The sequence below is a fragment of the Poecilia reticulata genome, linkage group LG14, assembly GCF_000633615.1.
Source record: "Poecilia reticulata strain Guanapo linkage group LG14, Guppy_female_1.0+MT, whole genome shotgun sequence".
In the NCBI taxonomy this organism is placed as follows: Eukaryota; Metazoa; Chordata; class Actinopteri; order Cyprinodontiformes; family Poeciliidae; genus Poecilia; species Poecilia reticulata.
Genome location: NC_024344.1, coordinates 16,342,395 through 16,362,383, shown reverse-complemented (window position 1 = coordinate 16,362,383; position 19,989 = coordinate 16,342,395). Strand labels below are relative to the sequence as shown.

General features: G+C 38.9%; 4 protein-coding genes across 5 annotated transcripts in view; 1 reads left to right on the top strand and 3 right to left on the bottom strand.

Moving 5' to 3' along the window:
- The window catches only part of shpk (sedoheptulokinase), a 7,403-nt gene extending 6,298 nt beyond the window's left edge, over window positions 1-1,105 (bottom strand). The window contains exons 1-2 of the mRNA XM_008428081.2: window positions 718-1,105; window positions 500-641 (exon numbers count right to left, since the gene is read on the bottom strand). Coding sequence (XP_008426303.1) covers window positions 500-641; window positions 718-855 — 280 coding nt within the window. The 5' untranslated portion in view covers window positions 856-1,105. The remainder of the gene's footprint in view (window positions 1-499; window positions 642-717) is intronic.
- A 558-nt stretch (window positions 1,106-1,663) lies between these two features.
- Window positions 1,664-3,590, top strand: emc6 (ER membrane protein complex subunit 6). Its single transcript, XM_008428080.2, has 2 exons — window positions 1,664-1,874; window positions 2,914-3,590. The coding sequence occupies exon 2, from the start codon at window positions 2,942-2,944 to the stop codon at window positions 3,272-3,274; it is 333 nt and encodes a 110-aa protein (XP_008426302.1). The 5' UTR covers window positions 1,664-1,874; window positions 2,914-2,941; the 3' UTR covers window positions 3,275-3,590.
- On the bottom strand, window positions 3,400-13,813 carry p2rx5 (purinergic receptor P2X, ligand-gated ion channel, 5). The gene is made up of 12 exons (XM_008428079.2): window positions 13,544-13,813; window positions 12,851-13,001; window positions 11,557-11,628; window positions 11,393-11,468; window positions 10,421-10,505; window positions 9,820-9,900; window positions 8,259-8,400; window positions 7,067-7,200; window positions 6,899-6,992; window positions 6,318-6,383; window positions 5,164-5,252; window positions 3,400-5,086 (listed from the first exon to the last, which is right to left on the bottom strand). The coding sequence occupies exons 1-12, from the start codon at window positions 13,672-13,674 to the stop codon at window positions 4,822-4,824; spliced, it is 1,386 nt and encodes a 461-aa protein (XP_008426301.1). The 5' UTR covers window positions 13,675-13,813; the 3' UTR covers window positions 3,400-4,821.
- Window positions 13,814-15,310: 1,497 nt separating this feature from the next.
- The window catches only part of LOC103476036 (polyubiquitin), a 6,671-nt gene continuing 1,992 nt past the window's right edge, over window positions 15,311-19,989 (bottom strand). Inside the window, exons 3-4 of one of the 2 annotated variants that reach the window (XM_017308560.1) lie at window positions 19,612-19,950; window positions 15,311-16,068 (exon numbers count right to left, since the gene is read on the bottom strand). In XM_017308560.1, coding sequence (XP_017164049.1) covers window positions 15,379-16,068; window positions 19,612-19,950 — 1,029 coding nt within the window. In that variant the 3' untranslated portion in view covers window positions 15,311-15,378. Of the gene's footprint in view, window positions 16,069-19,446; window positions 19,987-19,989 lie in introns of those variants that run through there. The other variant, XM_017308561.1, reaches the window with a different exon arrangement.

The following is a 19,989-nucleotide window of genomic DNA, read 5'->3' as shown; positions in this document are numbered from 1 at the left end:
CAGTTTTGTAGAAATGTAGTGAAGTAGAAAGTACAGATACTTACTGTAAAATGTAGTGGAGTAAAAGTAGAAAGTACCCATTATTAAATCTACTTAAGTAAAGTACAGATACACGAAAACTCTACTTAAGTACAGTAAACACCACTGAGTTTAGCAAACACTCCATCTTAATTCTGTCCCCATTTGTTTCACATTCAGTCATTGACGCATGAGTTCTCGGCATTTGAAATGTGCAGAGTTCATAAATGTCCATCGTTAATATTTAACGATTATGACTGAGATAACAAAACTTTGATTTATTTTTAGCAAGCTTTTCAGGACAAACTAACCAGCATCTAAGTATGGATAAAATTATTTTATTATTATTAATTATTATTATTATTATCATTATTATTATTATTACTATTTTCATAGCGAGACAAGCTAGCTTTTTGCAGCTCATTGCACTTTCGCCACAATGTACTTTATTTTGAAGTGTCAGAGCAGACAGTCCTCTTACCGCTCTTTGCCTTCCATAACAGAACCCCATGCATCTGTCCCGTAAGGCCGATCCTGCTGACATGCTGCAGTTTGTCTCCGGGTAGCTGAGCCAAGCATCGGTTCACAGCGTTTATTATCAGACCGGGATCCTGCTCTTTCGCCTGGATGACACAGAGACAGAGGCTGAGCTATGGTCAGATCCGTCAGCGGCGGAGGAAAGTTGAACGAGCAGCTCACCTTTATCCCGCTATCGTCGCTAAGCTCGGCAGCGGTTGGTTCCGAGTGACCCGCAGCCACAGTTCTGCAGCCCGCTGCCAATAATACAGCTTTCACCGACGTGGTGCCCAAATCTATCCCCAGGATGAACTTAGACATGACTGCTGGCTCTGCTAGCTGCTGCACATCATCCTGAAGGCAAAGTCGACTTTGTTGCGTTCACGTTACAAATAATAAATCGGAAATCTCAAATAAAGCAGAAATGACTGTAAACAGTCTGCTGTTGCAGAACAGCTAATAAATAAAAAAATGTTATTTCAGTAATTCCTTTCTTTATTTTGACTTCAGACGTCTTTAGTTAATCCCTGTTCTATGTATGGTTTACTTTTGGACATGTGTTGCTATTTTGAAACAAATGTGAATAAATCTTTAATTTGCGTACAGACACTTGTTTATTTTTTGGTACTTCTGGTGCTCTTTTTCTGTTTAATGTGTATTTAACTATATTTGGGCGGGCGTGTTAGATCTTTATGATTCTTTAAAAGAATCACTTACTTAATCTTAGATGAAGATTTGTTGAATACAGGTAAATTTTTTAATGTATAGCTTACAAATATGAAAATGTAATAATGATTTTTTTTTCCCATTATGTATAATTGATTACATGGTTTAAAAAATTCAATAATTATTGTTAAGAATAATTATCTATTTATTTGACATTTATATATAAATAAATTATATGGCATAGTTAAATGTATAAATATTTACACAAAAGCTTATTCGTGTTTTGAATTTTAGCACTTGGATAAAATCCATCTCTCTGTAAATTTGGATATCTTGAGCATATAGCGTGTCTAGCATAGCAACATCTATGAAATGGACACAATTTGGGTGAATTTTTTGCTTTAAAACGATAATATCCTACTTTTCCCCGTCTTACAAACACACCCCTCTTATTTGATGACTGTCTTGTACCCACAATGCATTGCGAAGGAGCATGGTTGACTTTCGGCTAGGAGTGTCAGTCCTTTGAGGATGAATGTGCCGTGTCTGTGCTAGAGCAGCTGATATTTACTAAAATCACCAGATAACCAACGGTGTGAAGTAACCTTCTGTGCTATTATTATTATGCCGCAATAATTTCATCGAGTGGAATCGGAAAACTTCGTTAAAATCCGGTGAGTGGTCGTCACTGTTAGCGAGGGCTAACGGAGCTAGCCTGTCAGCAGTGACATGAATGTAAAGCAGCAGTTTTGAGTTAAAATGCAGTCTGGCCTACTCATGGTGGAGCACCGAGTGCTTAGTTGGTGGCTGGAGTCCAGGCCGGTGTTTTTACTGAGATTTTAGGGATTTGTTTGATGTACAGAAACTAACCAATAGCTCCACTTCGGCCTAAGCTAGCACCAGCCAATTCATATTTGGTTATTTTAATGTTTCTGTACTTCCATTGTTATTCGGTTGCTTTATCTTTGTGATTCATTTGTTAGATGCATCAGTTTGATCTTACTAACCCAGCAATTGCAGGCTCATTAAGAATAGATTTAATACATTAGCTTGTTTTTAATATAGCTTTATTTCAAACGCCATCTGTCAAAGAGTAATGGTGGGACAAAGTTTCTATAGATGCTCTGATCAAATAACCTGCGCATTATTTAAAGCTCTGACTTGTCGATACTGTCTTTGGATTCAGATTCTTCAAGATTTACACAATTTACTTTTAAATTTCTGGATGAAAGCATATGATTTTCAGACAATAAGATTATAAGTGGTGGGTAACAAGATAAATGGGACAATATTACTGTTACAGCGCTATCTCTATTGCTGCTTAAAATCTGAGGAAAAAAGTTTTTTTTTTTCCCACTGGCTGTCGTCCTCGTCCATAAATGTAAAACTGAAGGAATTCAGTACGACTATAAGGTGGAAAGAAGAAACGGGAATTAACCAGATAAATGTGTCCATGGAGCTTTTTAAAACCCGTTACAGCCGTTTATAGTGCACTTCACTCTGCAACGTTACTCTGCCAATATCAATTTGCAAAAACAGCAATTGTTTAGTTGAGATTGGACTAGAGCAGCCTAACTTTGCAGCAGGGCGGAGCTCAAACCATGGCAGCTGTCACCAGAAGTGCCACAATAGCTGTCACTGCCACGATTTGAGCCTGTTGTCTCTGTAACACCGTCTGCTTCCTAAACATGCCAATGTTTCCTGTAACGACAGCACCCTCTGGTGGTAGACCAAAGCCAAGATGGCAGGAGTTGGGGCCAAGCGCGAGGGACCACAGTTCATCAGCGAAGTTTCGGTGAGGGGCAACGCCGCCGTGCTGGATTACTGCCGCACCTCCGTTTCCGCTCTGTCGGGGGCGACGGCCGGCATCCTCGGGCTGACGGGACTGTATGGGTTCGTTTTCTATTTCCTCTCGTCCTTCCTGCTCTCCCTGCTGCTCATCCTCAAGGCCGGACGGCGGTGGAACAAGTGCTTCAAATCGCGGCGGCTGCTCTTCACCGGAGGCCTGGTCGGAGGGCTTTTCACCTACGTCCTGTTCTGGACTTTCCTGTACGGGATGGTGCATGTTTACTGAGACGACCACCCACAATCGGCCCTGAAATGTTTCGATATGAAGCTATGTAAATCATTAGGTTCGTCTATCCTGCTGCTGTTCGTAGCTCAACCCTGTAGTGAAAGACTTTAAATATTTCTGTTGTGAGTAGATGGTTTAATTGAGGCAGTGTCCGTTTTACTGTAGGTAGCATTTTTCCTCCTTCTACTACAGCTACCAGTAACATGACCACAATGATTAATAGCTTAGCTTGTAAAATCCTAATAAAGTGTGGCAACATTTTCATGTAAAGCGTGGTTAATATTGCAACTGATTGGAATAAAAACCTCTGTACAGATTGCTTTGCATTAATCTCTTAATGAGTCAGGCAGTAAATAAACATTATGTAGAACAGACTGAAAAAAACTCGGCATCCATTCAAACACAGATGGCTTCACGGCTTCATGTACATGATCAAAACACGTTGTGGCCTCTGGCTGGAAATCAAATTGCAGATAAAAAGTAGCAGCATTAACAGTTCACATAAATCATTTTCACTAAATAGTGTCCAACAGGAAGATGCTTTTTTTTTCATATGGTTTCCAAAAGCATCTTTGACACGTCTGTTACAAATCATGTCGTCGTACCCTGACCTTTTCTATATCTTCCTTTCAAAAATGTTCACATTTTACTCAAATGGATTAGTTTTAAGAAAAACTTACAGATGTTCACAAGAGTCATCGTTTTACTGTAACAAATTGCAATCTTTATCAAAAAAGAAAAGTCCTGCAGAAAATTCAGGTTTGTACAATGGATTATTGTAGAGTAAAAAAAAAAAATTCTGGAAAAAATTGAGTTTCAAAAGTAAAAAATGTTTAACTTTTGAAACTCAAGTTGCTTTTTAACTAAAGTAACTGATTTCCATTTTATTTTGGTAAAATTTTTCAAAATGTAAGTTTTTTTCTATCTGCAATGGCCCTAATATCCCATAGTGAATTTGCCTCTAGCAAGACCAGTGATGTAAATTAAAGTGATTCAATTTTTGTGAAACGGCTACCGTAGGAAGTGTTGACTTAACAAGCTGGATGATTACAGGTCGCAACAACCGACTGTCACATTATCGACACAAATACGTTTGATATGAGGTTGGGTGCTTGCATCATGGGACTGCCAAGCCTTTGGAGAACACAGATGTAACATTGGCGCAATTCGTCATGCAACTTTACAAACGGGCCCTTTAATGTCGCCACTCTGGTACCACCTCCATTCTCACAGAGTCATTTTCAAACCCTCGGCCCTCACTGGTCCGCCCCACATCTGCGTGTTTAGCGATTCTCGTCGGTGACTACGGCTTGATAAACATTCAACTCTGACAAAGATTTAGTTTAACTCATTGAACATAACGATCATCCTCCTCCTGTGACTGCCTGGTCCCTCGCGCGTGCTGCAGAACATTTGAGATTTCCATCCTTCAACACATCATCAGTCATGGACCGGGCCAGCAGCAGACGTCAGTCTGACACTGGGATCCACCTTCCGCGGCGTTAAAGAGACGTCTGCAGTCCAGTAGTCTTCAGTTGCCCGCCATGCTAGTTGTGCGAAGAGAAACTGATATGATGCTTTGGCGCCGCGCCTTGTTTGGACTGGACGGCTGAGTATCGCTGCCCCGTGTTGCGTGGAACGGTGGGACCCCGTTTCGCCGCGTGGCTCTCCTCAGGAGCAGACGTCTCCACCGTTAGTTCAGTTTCCTCCAGCTTTTTGATAGAGTTGGCTGCATCTTTGTCCACGCCGGCTTTTCTGGATCTCCTATCCCGGTTGCTTGCTTTATCGTCCTTCTGTTTATTTTTCTCTTTTCTGTAAAAAAAAATAAAAATAGAAAAGCTTGCATGGAGGCGATAAGGGGAAAAAAACTTTGTGCCATTGAGCCATACTTAAAGTTGATTATTTCAAATTTCCTCTCTCGGTAGAAGGAGCTCGTGTTCATCATGTAGAGAAGTATCATATCACACACAAAGGCTCCCTGAAAGACAAACATAAGACCCAAACTCAAAACCACAGGAGGATACGCATTTATTTCTCTTCTGAAATTGTAAGGCAATGCCCTGCAGAACTATTCGTATCGCTTTTACTTTGTCACATAACCACAGATTTCAATGTACTTTGAGATTTTAAAACCATAAACCAACACAATGTATTGCATCATTGTGAAGTGGAACTGGAATCATACAAGTTTTGAAACCGGTGGTGCAGCAAGCTTTTCATATGTGCAGAGGGTGTGAGCTGACTGGGACTGTGGCGCAGGATCACATCATAGCAACTCAAGAAACGTAGAAATTTCAACTGAAATGCACAAACCGCATTTGTTTCCTTAACTACATATTAGTAGACTACAAAATTTAAGTTGTGTTTTTCTTAAATTCTACAGTTTTGATTTGTAATTTCTGTCACTTCCTGGAGTATTTTGACTGGTAGGTTGTGATTGGTCCTTTTTCATCTAAGGAATATGCTGATTGGATGAAAAACAATTGGCCATTTGTTGGTGGCGTGGATACTCATTTTTCAGCTGCTTGTATATTGATGTATTTTGGAAGACATGAATTTCCTCCATTTTGGCCTTGTTGGTGTTCCATATGTGAGGAGCAGAAACATTGAGGCTGAGCGTGTGTCAGATGCGAATTTAGCGCTGAAGTGTAAGGAACCTAACACGACTAATTATTGTTTGTACTGATGTCAGATCATGTACTGACATCAGTTGCACTGCAAACCCAGATTGCTGACATGAAGACAAAGCCACAGAGCTGACACTGAACGCAACATCTGTGTCAACAGCGGTGGAGATGGATGAGGCTAAACAAAGAAAAGAAAACCAGAAAACCTGAAACTATGTTTGTCACAGGAAGCAAAAGAACTCCAGGCTTCGCTAAAATCTGAAGCATCATTTTCTGCCCCCTTTACAATCATGCATTAATTGGTGTTGGTCCATCACATAAAATCCTAATTAAAGTTTGAAAGTGTCTATCATGCAAAGACGCTCAAAGTGTCTAAATATATTTGCATCCACTGCATATTTTAATAAATTACTTACGATACCCATCAGAGCAACACCTGAGCCAATCGCAATTATTGTAGGAACGATGTTGAATTTCCCAGCCTGCAAAACATCGACAAAGCATTTGTGTTATTTGCAGAATCACACACAGCAGGTAAATTATGTACAGGACAAATCAGTGTTTTGTTTTGTTTTTTTCGTTTAAATATCTCCAATGTTGTTACGAATGGATTACTTGGGGAGCAGTAACTCATTAAAATGACATACAAAGCTTGATAAAAACAAGAATTTCCTGGAACAAAATATAAAACATGTTTGAAGAGATTTATCCCACTAAAACCAAAAATATTTTCTAGTTTCCATTAGATCATATTAAACTGATGTAGATTTGAACACAGCAGCAGGTTTGGCCTCTAAATAGCAACAGATTTCAGCTGGTCTCTTGGCTTTCTATACCTTTCTGCACATTAATTTCTTCATATGTTCAACACCGACATGTCGGCGACATTTAGTGTGAATTTTACATTAACGGCTTCACTAGATATCGAAACTGGCAAAACGCTGACATGTTCAACACTTTTTACCCGCTGCTGTAGTGTCCTTGTGAGTTGCTTTACCTTCCCATTGATCATGATGTCAAATCGAATCCCATACACTTTGTACAGTGTGCGAAAAGTTTCACCATTTTGATCTTTGTAATACCTCGCATGTCTGGAGGAGAAAAGGAAAACAGTTCAGGTTAACCAAATATGCAAAAAGGAGAAAGTTAAGCAGAAGCATCGTACCTGAAGTTGTATCCTGATGTGACAGAGTTGTTTAAATTCATGTCCAAACGGGTGAAGCTGTATTGTGGATTACACTCTGACGAGTCCTTATCCAGGTCGCAGTTCCACTCGATGAGGACACCGACGGAGCCGCCCTGTCGAACACACACAGTGAGCCCAAGGTGAGACAGTATCTATGGAAAACAAAGTGACAGGTCATCATGAAATCAAGAAGGTCAGAGTTAACGCCCGACGAGTTGCGTTACTTGACTTCATTTGGGTTTATTCAACTTAAGCTTTTTTTTTATGCCACTCGCTAATTAGGTAAGGTAATTTTGTTTATGTGGCACATTTTCAGCAACAAGGCAGGTCAAAGGGATTTACATGAATTAGAAGAAAGTACAACAACAAAGGAAAGAGCAAAAGAAAACAAAAAAAAGTATAAATCTACCTATTGGTTCCCCTTGATTAAGAATAGGTGGTCTGTAATTTATAAACTAGTTGGGCTTTCTCTGGATTCTTGATCTGATAAAACTAGATGGTACTTTCTAAGTTTGATCTAGACGTAAACCAACAGGAGTTTCAACAGGTGGCTTCTGAAAGCAAATTTTTTTGCACTGGATTTTATTTATGGGTATCCAAATAAAAGGAGTGTATACAAATGCAGCATTATGACATTTTATCCAAGCATTTCAACAGCAACAGATGACATCCTGTAACCGGTTCAGATCTACTAAAGGAATGCTTTGGTATTGAATTTTAGGCAATGAAATATTCATCCAATTCTTTTCTTAAATAAGAAAATTATTTATTTGCATCTTTTAGTGTATTTGTAATATTCTATTAAAAAGAAAAAGAGCTTGAGTGTTTAAAAAAAAATACATTTATGTAATGTTTTCATTTCTTTATTCGATTAATTGATTGTCAGAATATTTAGTAGGTTAATCAATTATAAAAATAATTGTAAGTTGCAGCCATAAACAAGATAAATTGTTAAAAAATAGAAAAACCACCACCAATGCTAACCTCATGATGGTCCCTTATCCGCTGTTTTCTGACATTCAAATTTCTCCTCGTCGCTCAACATGAACCCCATCGTTAAAGAGATGTTGAACTGAACAGTTGTTTTAGTTTGTATATGTTCCATAGAATCCAGGGGGATTTTTATGAACGCCGCGAGAAAAATCAAGTGAAACCAGTTGCTTCTCTCTACCTTAACAGCCATCTCCTGGAAGTCATGTCCCGTTCTGCTGACCAGATCTCTGAGACGGAAGATGGGGCAGTAGGGATGGTTCTCTGCATCATGGAAGCATCTCTTTAGGTAGCCCTCGTCAGATGTTTCAAGGACATTTGACCTACAAAGGGGGAAAAAAAGAAGCAAAAACAGGCCAGATATGAATAGTGACTTATTACATTTAAAGCAGCAGTATTCTATATTTTCCAGGCATATGGTAACTATTTTACAGCACAATTGAGTAACTATGTTACATTCAGTTCTTATAAAAGTGCTTATATATATATATATATATATATATATATATATATATGTCAAATATGATTTAAAAGGAATTTGACTTCGTAACTTAACACCTTGAAATTGGGACTCTGTTGCTTTAAAAACTCCTGCTCTTTATGAAACGCCGCCTTCAGGAAGTCATCACAACATGGCTCCTCTATTAACCTTTTAACAACATTTTCACCAGCGCCGTACTGAGAAGTAGCTCGTATAACGAGCTGAGCAGATGTGCTGCTCCATCAGGTGTTTGCTAATTGCTGCTGGCTAGTCTGAAGGAGCAGAGTGACAGAGTTGTGGGGGAAGGAGGAGCTTCTGAGGAGGAGCTTTGACCTCAAAAGCGGTGCCAGGTCCACTTAGGTGAAATCAAGTATTTCTCAAACACACATGAAGGAATCAAAGCAACACTGCATGTATGTTTTTGATAAGGGAATGACATTAAAACAGGATGTAAAGTTAAAAACAAAAGTCAGTTTTACATAACAGTGCCCCTTTAGAGGCGCAACAATTTTATTTTCTGATTCATTGTTTCCCTCCTTCTCAAAGCTGCAGAGAGACTTGTCATGTGGGCGTGTTGTTAAAAACTGAACAATAGATGCAATCTGATTTATGTGAACTACTGACTGACTGCCGCTTCTATGGGAGGCTGCATCTCAAGGCCATCTCTGACCTCTATTGTAAACTTTTAAAAAGTGGAGAACTCGTAATATTTCTTATTTAAGACCTGCTGTAACCTGAACTCCTGCTCCTGTAGCAGCACACAAGAGTCCCGGTGTAACCGAACGTGTCTCACTGTCAGAGGGGTGTTGTATTGCCAGCCATTTTTAGTGGCAGTCATCAAGTGGCGTCAAATTACTCCTCTATTGCCGTAATGTCTCGGCATGCTGCGGTTACAGAAGAAGCACGAGGAAGACGTATGTGTAATCAGACGGAGCTCCTGATTGATGAATTAGGAACGATGTCCAGCAGCGGTCCGTTCTCTCCTGCGGGACGGTGAGCGGCACCGGTACCGCTGTCTGGGCAAACCCCTGTCTGATCTGACACCTGTCCAAACCAAGGGCTGCTGTCAAGGACGTCTCAGATGACTGTTTCACTGTCTCGCTGAGAGCAATGCACACGCCCGTATAAATAGACGACTCGGCACCCTAAAGCTATTTAAAGCAGCCATTGAAATATGTATGGCCCCCCATCTCACTCTACGCCGCGATGCTTTCAAAACCACAGGCACAGGAGCCGTCAGCGGCCACTTATAGCTACTTACTTTGAGAATTCAAACTTGGGGAACCGGATGAAGTTCTTGATGTAGATGGTGAAGTTTTCTGCTTCGCTCAGTAATGGCTCTCTGTGGTAAAAAAAAAAAAAAAAAATTAATAAAAGAAGAAAAAAAAGACAGTCAATATAAGAAGGCCGTTTTAGAAATAATACCTCTGCTAGGACTGGGCCAGATGATTTAAAAATAGAACTTTTACTTACTTTTCATATTAAATAAAAACATTTTTCCTCTCCCCTCTCTTCTTTAATTAAGAAAAATTACAAATGATAGAAAATATTTTTTTAATTGCTTTTATTGATATCATCGCTTCTTTTGGTTGGACTTTGGACTCAAAGTCCAACCAAATACAAGATGTAAAATGTGCTTCTACAACAAAATTACAGAAACCCAAGGAGTTCATTGGTGGAAAAAAAAAAAAAAAAAATCCAGATTTTCCTAGAATGAAATCTTGGTGAACAGAAACTTTGGTTAATCAATAAAATCTATTCCCAGCCCTAAGCTCTGCTGTATATCAGGGGAATATTTAGTTATTATTATATTGAGTTTTGTATGAGTTAGCGGTAACACACAGTGGGAGGAGGATTCTTACGTTGGCGTCTGGCTGTGTTCGATGGGACACCAAGCGTGAATCTCACAGGTCCCTGTGCTGTTCAAACACAAGCCCGTCTTTATTCCTAAAACAGAAAACATCACTTTCTCAATCTCTGTAACGTAGCAAAACAAGCTGATGGCAGTATTTCACTCTTGGAAGGAATATACTACCAAGTCAAAATTTTTGCAGTACTGCTCACCACTTTGATGAAGTGGTGAGCAGTTTATTGTTGAAATATTCTCTAATGTTTTATATGCACAGCGGCCATCTTGAATCTAAACCCTCGACTGGTTGTGAAGCGCAGACTTTCCAAGCTGGAATTAAAACTTCAGCTGACCACTGATTTTATTTTTCCCCAACATCAAATACAGAAATTCGGACTCTAGGCTATAAATTAAATTCAGTATTTCACATAAAATGATTGTTTCTTGTCACCATTTTCACATATTAATGTAGAAAATGGATCAACATTAAATACATCTGCTTTTTCAAATAAAAAAACACATTCAACACATTTTAAAAATTATATTAGTTTAAATTATCACTTGTTGCTTTCTGGAACCTTGGATAAATTGTGCTGCATTAGTAATGTGGCCTCATTTTTTATACTAAAAAGAAGACTACATCTAAATGCTTCCATTACTGAAGCATAAAAAATTGTGACATGTTAAATTTTAAAAATTACACTTAAAACTCATTTGATATTTTTATGGAGCGTAGTTTTGTTTTTTGCACAATTTACAACAAAATATCCGTCATTCCGTATGTGTGTGGTACCTTAATCTTGGTTTCAAATACCGTACAAGCACCAGTATTTCTAATATTATGAATTAATGAATACCAAGCACTTTTATAAGATAGCTTGCCTTAACTCGAAAATCTACTTCCTATTTAAGTTAACGTTTTTGGCACTTCTTCAGATTTGTATTTCTGAGGTTTCTAAGAAACGCCCCATTGAATGACTCCTACCATGTCCAGCTGTCACACTTTCCCCCTCAGGGCAGTCGTCGTCGCTTAGACATCGTCCATCTGGAACCTTAAAACTCTGCAGGAGGAGCAGTAAAACTTTTCACAGTGGAATAGCTACATTTAAAAAAAAAAAAAAAACTAAAAAACTCAGCATAGGTACTCACCTCAGCACAGAAGCCCAGCCTCTGATTCGGGGTCTCTACGTAATTTGTTACTACAAAAAACACCTGCTCACCCTGCAGAATTCAATTAGGTTTAGAAGAAGAAAGTAAAAGGTTAAGCACATTAAATTGTTCAATACTGTTCAGTCGGCTGAGACAGACATTGAGGCTAATGCCACATGGCGAAAAAGACACGTCTCATTAGCAGCAGACAGAAGGAACATTTTGAAAGTGTTTGTTCAAGTTGCAACCACTAACTTCAATGGATTTTATTACGTGACTAAAATTATTTTGTACCACACAGTAAAGTAGAAGGAAAATGACACGGGTTTCAACATTTAGTAACAAAAATGTATGTGTGCATTTTTATTCAGCCCCTTTACTCTGATGTCCCTAAATAGTGTAACTAACCGCCTTCACGTGTCACCTAAATAGCCATTAGAGTTCACCTTTGTGTAATTTTATCTCAGTATAAATGCAGCTGTTTTCTGAAGGCCCTATGACACGTGTGAGTCGCCCGGTGGCCAAATTTGGCCCTCAATAGCTTTTTATGTGTCCCTGAAGACTCCTAATGACATCAACAAATACCTGCAGTTTTTCAAAAATCTGCAAAATTCACAGAAAATTAACACAAAATCAACAGATCCCCACATTTCTTTTTTCTCAAAATTGTCCAAAAACATTGAGTTTAAGTGACTGCTGCCTCGGTTTTACTTGATGTCAAGTTGTAGTTCGTGACTGATAGGGCAATTAATAAAAAGTCACATTTAACATCATACATTTGCGCAAATATTGTAAAACTTCCTTACAAATATTTCTAAATTAGCACCACAAAAAAAAAAAATTATATATATATATATATATATATATATATATATTTATGTCCAGTGTTTTATAGATTTCATGAAAGTAACTTCTGGTTTGTTATTTTGTTTGTATTTCCTTTTAACTCACGTAAAGCACTTTGGATTGCCTTGCTGCTGAAAATGTGCTAGAAAAATAAAATTACCTCGCCTTACCTTTAAAGGACTGGGCATGTTTGGTTTACAGAAGTGGCCCAGTCCATACCTAAATCAGAGTTTAAAAGTTTCTAGTTTAAAATGTATGTTCACAAACACTCTCCCTCTCATTTAACTGACCTTGAGCAAAAATGTCAGACCAGACTTACACACCAGGTAAAGACATAACCCCCCCCAAAACAAACCTTCAGCAGTAATTGGCACATGATGATGATGATGATGTAAAGTCTCACTGAAATACACTGATGTTTGTGGTTGAAATGTGAAAATGTACTCACATTCGGAGGTATGACGTAATCCTCTGCACTCCACAGGTAAGGTCCGGTCTCTGAGGTGTTGGTCAGAGACACGCCTTTGAGCTTTGTGATGACCGACGTCTGGATTGCCTCCTCCCTCTCCTGGTACCCTTTCTTCATCACAAACACCCATCTGAAACATCATCTTCATCACTCACTGCGTTTTAGAACAGCTCCCTCAAGCTAGAACCATGTTCTCCAGCCTCAACAGGATCCAGTCCTCATCAGCATGGAACAACAGGCTGCTGTCAGTGTTTTCTACGTGCAGTGGTGGCTTGAAATGATTTGCCAATGCAGATGCATGTCCCAGGAGTTACACCGCGATACAAACTATGCCTGAACCCGAGACGTGCATGCCATGAGGCAAAACCAGCTTACAACAGCCTGAGGCTTTGCCATTTTCGAGTTTGGGGTCAAGTTTACCGTAAATGTAATTTTATATTAACAAATAAATCATCATAGCATAAAACCATATGGTATAACGAAAAAAGTTGCCGATTTGACAAACAACATTCAATCCTGACTTGGCGATGCTTCAGATAAAGTAAAAAAAAAAAAAACAATCAGCATGTGCAACTTTAAAGCCACCAGCTATTTAAAATTGTCCCATAAGCTCTCCTATTTTTAACTTTGCCATCCACTCTCCGCGTTTTTAGTCCAAGCAACAGACCTCACCCGATTATGTATCCGAGCACGGCCAGCTGATAGAGCCGAAACAAAATCCCGATTTTCCTGTTTTCGGCGATGACATATTTCTCCGTCTTGTAGTTGAGGAGGGAGAAGAAGAAGCCCCCGCAGACTGCCATTGGGTCGCGCCTCGCCAAAACCCAAAATGAGACAGCAGCAGGTCCCAGCCTCTCTCTATCCCCGCTGATATGCCGCAGCTGGGTCACTTGTCAGGCGATAGGCAGACAGGGGCTGCGAAACGCTGCTGCTCGCATCCCAGAAGTCAGTGTGAGGTGCTGAGAAATTCCTTTCACTCACTCAGTACTAGTTTTACAAGTTAAGCTACAAAAAAAATAAATAAAATAAAATAATAATAATAAAATCTTAGAATGTTATGGAAGCCCGTTTCTGCCACTCCGTTAAAAAATAAATTATGTCATTGTAATGAAATAGTGTCTCAAAATAATGAAGATACTATCTCATTATTTCGGGAATTAAAATAGTATCTCATTATTTTTGAAATACTATCTTTATTTACACTATCTTTATTTATTTATTTTTTTTTACCAGAGTGGCAGACACGGGCTTCCATAGAATGTCTTGGGGACAAAAATCCATGTTTTTGTTACTCATTTCACAAAGAGAAGCTCAGATATGAATGTAATTTATTACATAAATAATATTTCATGCCTGCATTCTATTTTGTTTTGTATTAATTTGGACTGGGGATCAGGGAGGCTAGAATGTTCAAAAGCCCAACCACTATGCTTGCAAGTTGATCTAAGTATTGGGCAAATCTGCTATAAATATTGGACTTTGTTTCAAATTTCAGTGAAATAGAATTGCCCCATTACACTTTGATTTTTCTTTTATTACATTAACACATTTTTAATATCACAATTTTCTTTAGAATATTTCATTTAAAGGAAAGTGAAATATCAATATGTAATTGCACACTGGTTGTGTAACAGGTTGTGCCACAAATAGCTGCTAGAATAGCCAAGCATGTGTGATATATCCTTTACAGAACTATGAAAAAAATGTACAAAGGGTTTTGCTTGTCTTTTAAAGGTCTTAATTGAATTCGTTTTTTTTTTTGACCTAGTACAACTAGATTTCCAACTGGAGAACAGAATTGATCAAAGCATTAGGTTTTTGGGGGGGGTTGTTTTTTTAAATACCACCTTCACTAGACGTACCAGGATGTACACTGGAAAGGTTGACCACAGTCATTTCTGGATAATGGCCAAAGTAGGGTTTGCTGATGTCAAATCACCCGCTTTGATCAGGGCATGACAGGGCCCTAAAAATGAACCTGTCATTTAATGGCTTCGTCAGCTCTAATGGCTGACAGTTGTCTCAGGAGCAGGAAGATAAACAAAGGTCACATTGAAGACCAAGGCTTCTAGACACACTTTATCCCCGTTATTTTAAAAGTCTGGCAGTAATAAATCTCAGGTGGCACTAGAATTCAAGACTTTAGGCATATAGATTGTTTTGGATAAGAGTCATCACCTGGAAATTTGAAAACTTTGCAAATCACTTTAAAGTCCCCCATTCCAAAAGGCTGGTATTGAAGTCTGAACCGAATAGCCCGACTAGAGTGTAAGGGACACATTAGTCATCAATGGTAACACAGTGCCATCTAGTGGTTTTTACATGTGCTCAGATTTATGGAAACTACTGAGGGCAAAGGAATATTTTAAATCTGGCAATTTACTCACTAAATACTTTAATGCAATACACTCAAAACTACAGGAAATAAGGCAAACAAAATCCATTTATTGTGATCTCACTTTATTAGGTGCATTTGTCATGTTAAGTGAATAAAATATTGAACTCATTTACTGGCCACCCCTAAGACGGAGAACAAGGTGGAGGGTGGACTCCTTCTGGATGTTGTAGTCGGACAGGGTGCGGCCATCTTCCAGCTGCTTGCCGGCAAAGATCAGCCTCTGCTGGTCAGGGGGGATGCCCTCCTTATCCTGGATCTTGGCCTTCACATTCTCAATGGTGTCGCTGGGCTCCACCTCCAGGGTGATGGTTTTGCCGGTGAGGGTCTTGACGAAGATCTGCATACCACCCCTGAGACGGAGGACCAGGTGAAGGGTGGACTCCTTCTGGATGTTGTAGTCGGACAGGGTGCGGCCATCTTCCAGCTGCTTTCCGGCAAAGATCAACCTCTGCTGGTCAGGGGGGATGCCCTCCTTATCCTGGATTTTGGCCTTGACGTTCTCAATGGTGTCACTGGGCTCCACCTCCAGGGTGATGGTCTTGCCGGTGAGGGTCTTGACGAAGATCTGCATGCCACCCCTCAGACGGAGAACAAGGTGGAGGGTGGATTCTTTTTGGATATTGTAGTCAGACAGGGTGCGGCCATCTTCCAGCTGCTTTCCGGCAAAGATCAGCCTCTGCTGGTCAGGGGGGATGCCCTCCTTATCCTGGATCTTGGCTTTGACGTTCTCAATGGTGTCGCTGGGCTCCACCTCCAGGGTGATGGTTTTGCCGGTGAGGGTCTTGACAAAGATCTGCATGTTTGCACCTGAAATAGAAGAGAAAGTGAGGATCCCGAGGTATTGTTTCAACTTCCCGTTTATCTTGCTTTAATTATTCAGGTGGGGGAAGTAGATTTTAAAATCCCGTCGATATTCACTCTACATTAACCTATCGTCATAATTCAATTACATGTCTCTTCACGAGAGACACGACAATTAAAAACGGTAACGTCGAATAGTTTGTGGGGTTCAGTGAACAGAGCGAACGGACTGGTAAGAGGGCGGCGATTCAAGAATAAACGCCATTTTGGAAAAAGCCATTGTTTGCCTTCCTGCTTTCAGTCGAATGGATGACACAGCTCGAAATAAAGTCGCGTAGTTTCTGAAGACCAACAGCTGTTCTGTTTAACGGTGTTATTAAAATTGCCGACAAAATAAAAGAGAACCTGCCAACCAAATTGCTTGAAATTGTTATTCCTGGTTGCTAACCACCATACGTGTTCCGGTTATTAGACGTCAGCTGACTGGGAAAAACAAATGAAGCCAACTGGATTAAAAACTAATTTAAACCGAACTATATGAAACAGAAACTATTCAAGAAAACAGTTAACTGTATAGTAACAGAAAATATAAAGCGCAAAACACCATACTTACAATTTTTTGCAGCTAGTCCACTAGATTGCTCAAAAACGGCGAATTCCGCTCTCTGACTGCTGTTGCTAGGAGGCGAGCACATTTATACCCTCGATGCGCCCATCAAGTGATATTCATCCGCTCACGAAAATAGTCCTCTTTTTTTGTTTTAGTTTTTTTCTGTATACCGTTTTTTAATTAATTACTTTTATCACATAGCACTGTTTTATACATATTATTAATATCCCTGACCCTATATGATGATATTCAAAAAGGTGCGCAAAACCGCAGTATTAAAATGAATGAACTACACTCAAAAATGTAGTTACACTTCAAGATTTCAGGCTATAAAAATCAACTTTCTAAATGTGTGGTTGCCAAACGTTTAACACAAGCCCCACCAGTGGTGGTTCTTAAAGGAATGCGAACCAGCGTGAGCCCCTACTTCTCCGCCTAGAATATATCCTTGATTTTACAAGAGATTCTAACAATATTTTTGAGAAAACTGGGGATCCCTTTCAAAAAAACTTACCAGATTGGGCCGGTTCAGATTTGGAATGTATTACATCCTGAACTAACTTTTGACATGATGAAATGCAGTTCAGATCCCTTTAAAACAAAAACGAGTAGCATAATAACTCTTGAATTAACTAATAGAAATATTAAATCAAATACCAGCAGCTTCCAGGGCCGGCCCAAGGCATATGCGAAGTAAGCGACAGCTTAGAGTCCCCCCCGCCCCGTGCCACCATGGGGCCCCCAAGAGCAACAAACTAGCATGATAGAAAAATATATATTCAAAATAACATTGAATAATGCAATAATTACTTTATTGTTTTTATAGATAATAATGATTAATCTCTTCCTTTTGATGGTCTGCTGCCACAGTTGGGAAATAGATACTAAATTTAGTGTTTATCAGTTGATGTTATTTTCAAATAGTTAAAATAAAATGGCATACTTAAAACCACTCTGCCTTTTAAAATCCAAATTATTATTATTTTATTTGTTACTCCTGTAAGGTTGAAATCAAGTCATAATAGTACTGGTATAATATATGCTAAACACAAATAATGCTAATAAAAGCAGGCATGTTACATACATAGAGCATCTTAGGAATTATGAATCATCTGGTGTTGACATGTTGGTAAGGGGGCCCCCCAGAAAAAGCTGCTTACGGCACCAAAAAGGCTTGGACGGGTCCTGGCAGCAGCATCAGATTAGCTAACTTGTACATCTAATTTATTTATGATGCTATAACCTTTTTAAAGTCCTCTGCTTTGTATGCTTCACCCTGGCAGAATATAGTCCTGGGTATGTTGAGCATTTTAAAACTTCAGTATGTGGCAAGTATTGGGAGATACTTTGATCTATAAGAAATTTAAAACAAAATCACAAGACAAAGTTCCAAATTTGCTCCTAGTACCAGTCCAAGTACCACTGGTACTTGTATTATATCTTAAGAACTATTTTACAATTTGCAACAAGATTGACAGCTCGGTCAAAAACCAACTATCACTGTTTTATGAGCATATTGAATATTGGACATAAAAATTAGTTAACTGATTAATCACTACATAAATTGAGCGATTGTTGGCTCACTAGTTAAATGTAAAGCCTGTTGATTACAAATTGTATATCTTTCTGTCATTAGATCAATCCATATAAATATAATAAAGTTATGCAAGGGAGAAATCCAGCTCAAAGCCTCATTTAACCTTGGGTGCCCCTGTGGTTAGGGATGATGGAATGTTCCACTTAAGGGGAACTGAAAGGTACAAAAAGATTTACATTTTGGAAGTTACAAAGGCATGATGGCATGTTAAGATAATGTAGGAACAGAAATGCCAGCGATATTAGAATATTCAAATGTGAAATGATTTTAGTGTAATTGTGAAACCTAGAAATGAATTTTGTGATTTCCTTGATAGGATAACTGAAACTTTCTGGCTGATTCTACATTAACACGTTTGACATCACTACAATGAGATTTTGGTTAATTTCCTTTCAAAATTTGTATTATATGGGGATGCGCAATTAGGTTTCAGTTTTGCTATAAGGAGCAATAGTGAGATTCATGTAACATGATTTCAATAGTCTGGAGAACTTCTGGTATGTATTGTACCTTATGGATCTATCAATTATCTAAAGCTATGTCTATTCCACCTCATTGATTATGTGACATGGGGTAAGTTTGTGATGTGACTAACAAAATGGAGGTGTGCCTGGCTGGCAGCTGACTAAAGTAGTTAGTATGCCTAAGATAATACCTAACAGATTATTGAACAAGTGATCAAAAAATTTACAAAATAATTTTCAGCAATATGCATCAGTTTTCCTTCAAAAAGCTAATCGTTTAACCTTTTGGCCAATTGACTCTTCAAAAAATGTAAAATATGTGGAAAATTGATATTTTAATCATGCTCGAGTTGTCTATTGACATTTCATTTTTGAATTCTTGGCAGCTAAAGTTGCCTTAACATTAACTCTAGCAGCATTGAAATGTACTCATTTTAAATTACACCCAAAGTAAAAAGTTTAATCCCTGCATAGTTTATCACACACATTTAAGTCTTTTGATAAATTTGACAGTCACATCTGCCAACATTCTAAAGGAAAAGACTAGCAGTTTGCATTTATTAATTTAAAAATTTTATAGTCAGAGTTTAACATTTTCAAAGGGCAAATTCAGATATTCTAATGTTTATAGAACTGGGGAAAAAATACTTGGATATTATGGAATGAATGGTTTCCTTAATTCTGACAAATGAACCACACCAAAAATAAGTTTAACCTTTTATTAGGCGATATGAATACACAATTTGGTCACTTAAGTTGTAACATTTTGCAATTTTACATGTCATACATTAAATGTTGACATGGGAAACAAATTAAGATAACATGGAATCATTCTTTTTTTTTTTTTTTTTTTTTTAGAATCATTTACTGGCCACCCCTGAGACGGAGAACAAGGTGGAGGGTGGATTCTTTCTGGATATTGTAGTCAGAGAGGGTGCGGCCATCCTCCAGCTGTTTGCCAGCAAAGATCAGCCTCTGCTGGTCAGGGGGGATGCCCTCCTTATCCTGGATTTTGGCTTTGACGTTCTCAATGGTGTCACTGGGCTCCACCTCCAGGGTGATGGTTTTGCCGGTGAGGGTTTTGACGAAGATCTGCATACCACCCCTGAGACGGAGGACCAAGTGAAGGGTGGACTCCTTCTGGATGTTGTAGTCGGACAGAGTGCGGCCATCTTCCAGCTGCTTGCCGGCAAAGATCAGCCTCTGCTGGTCAGGGGGGATGCCCTCCTTATCCTGGATCTTGGCCTT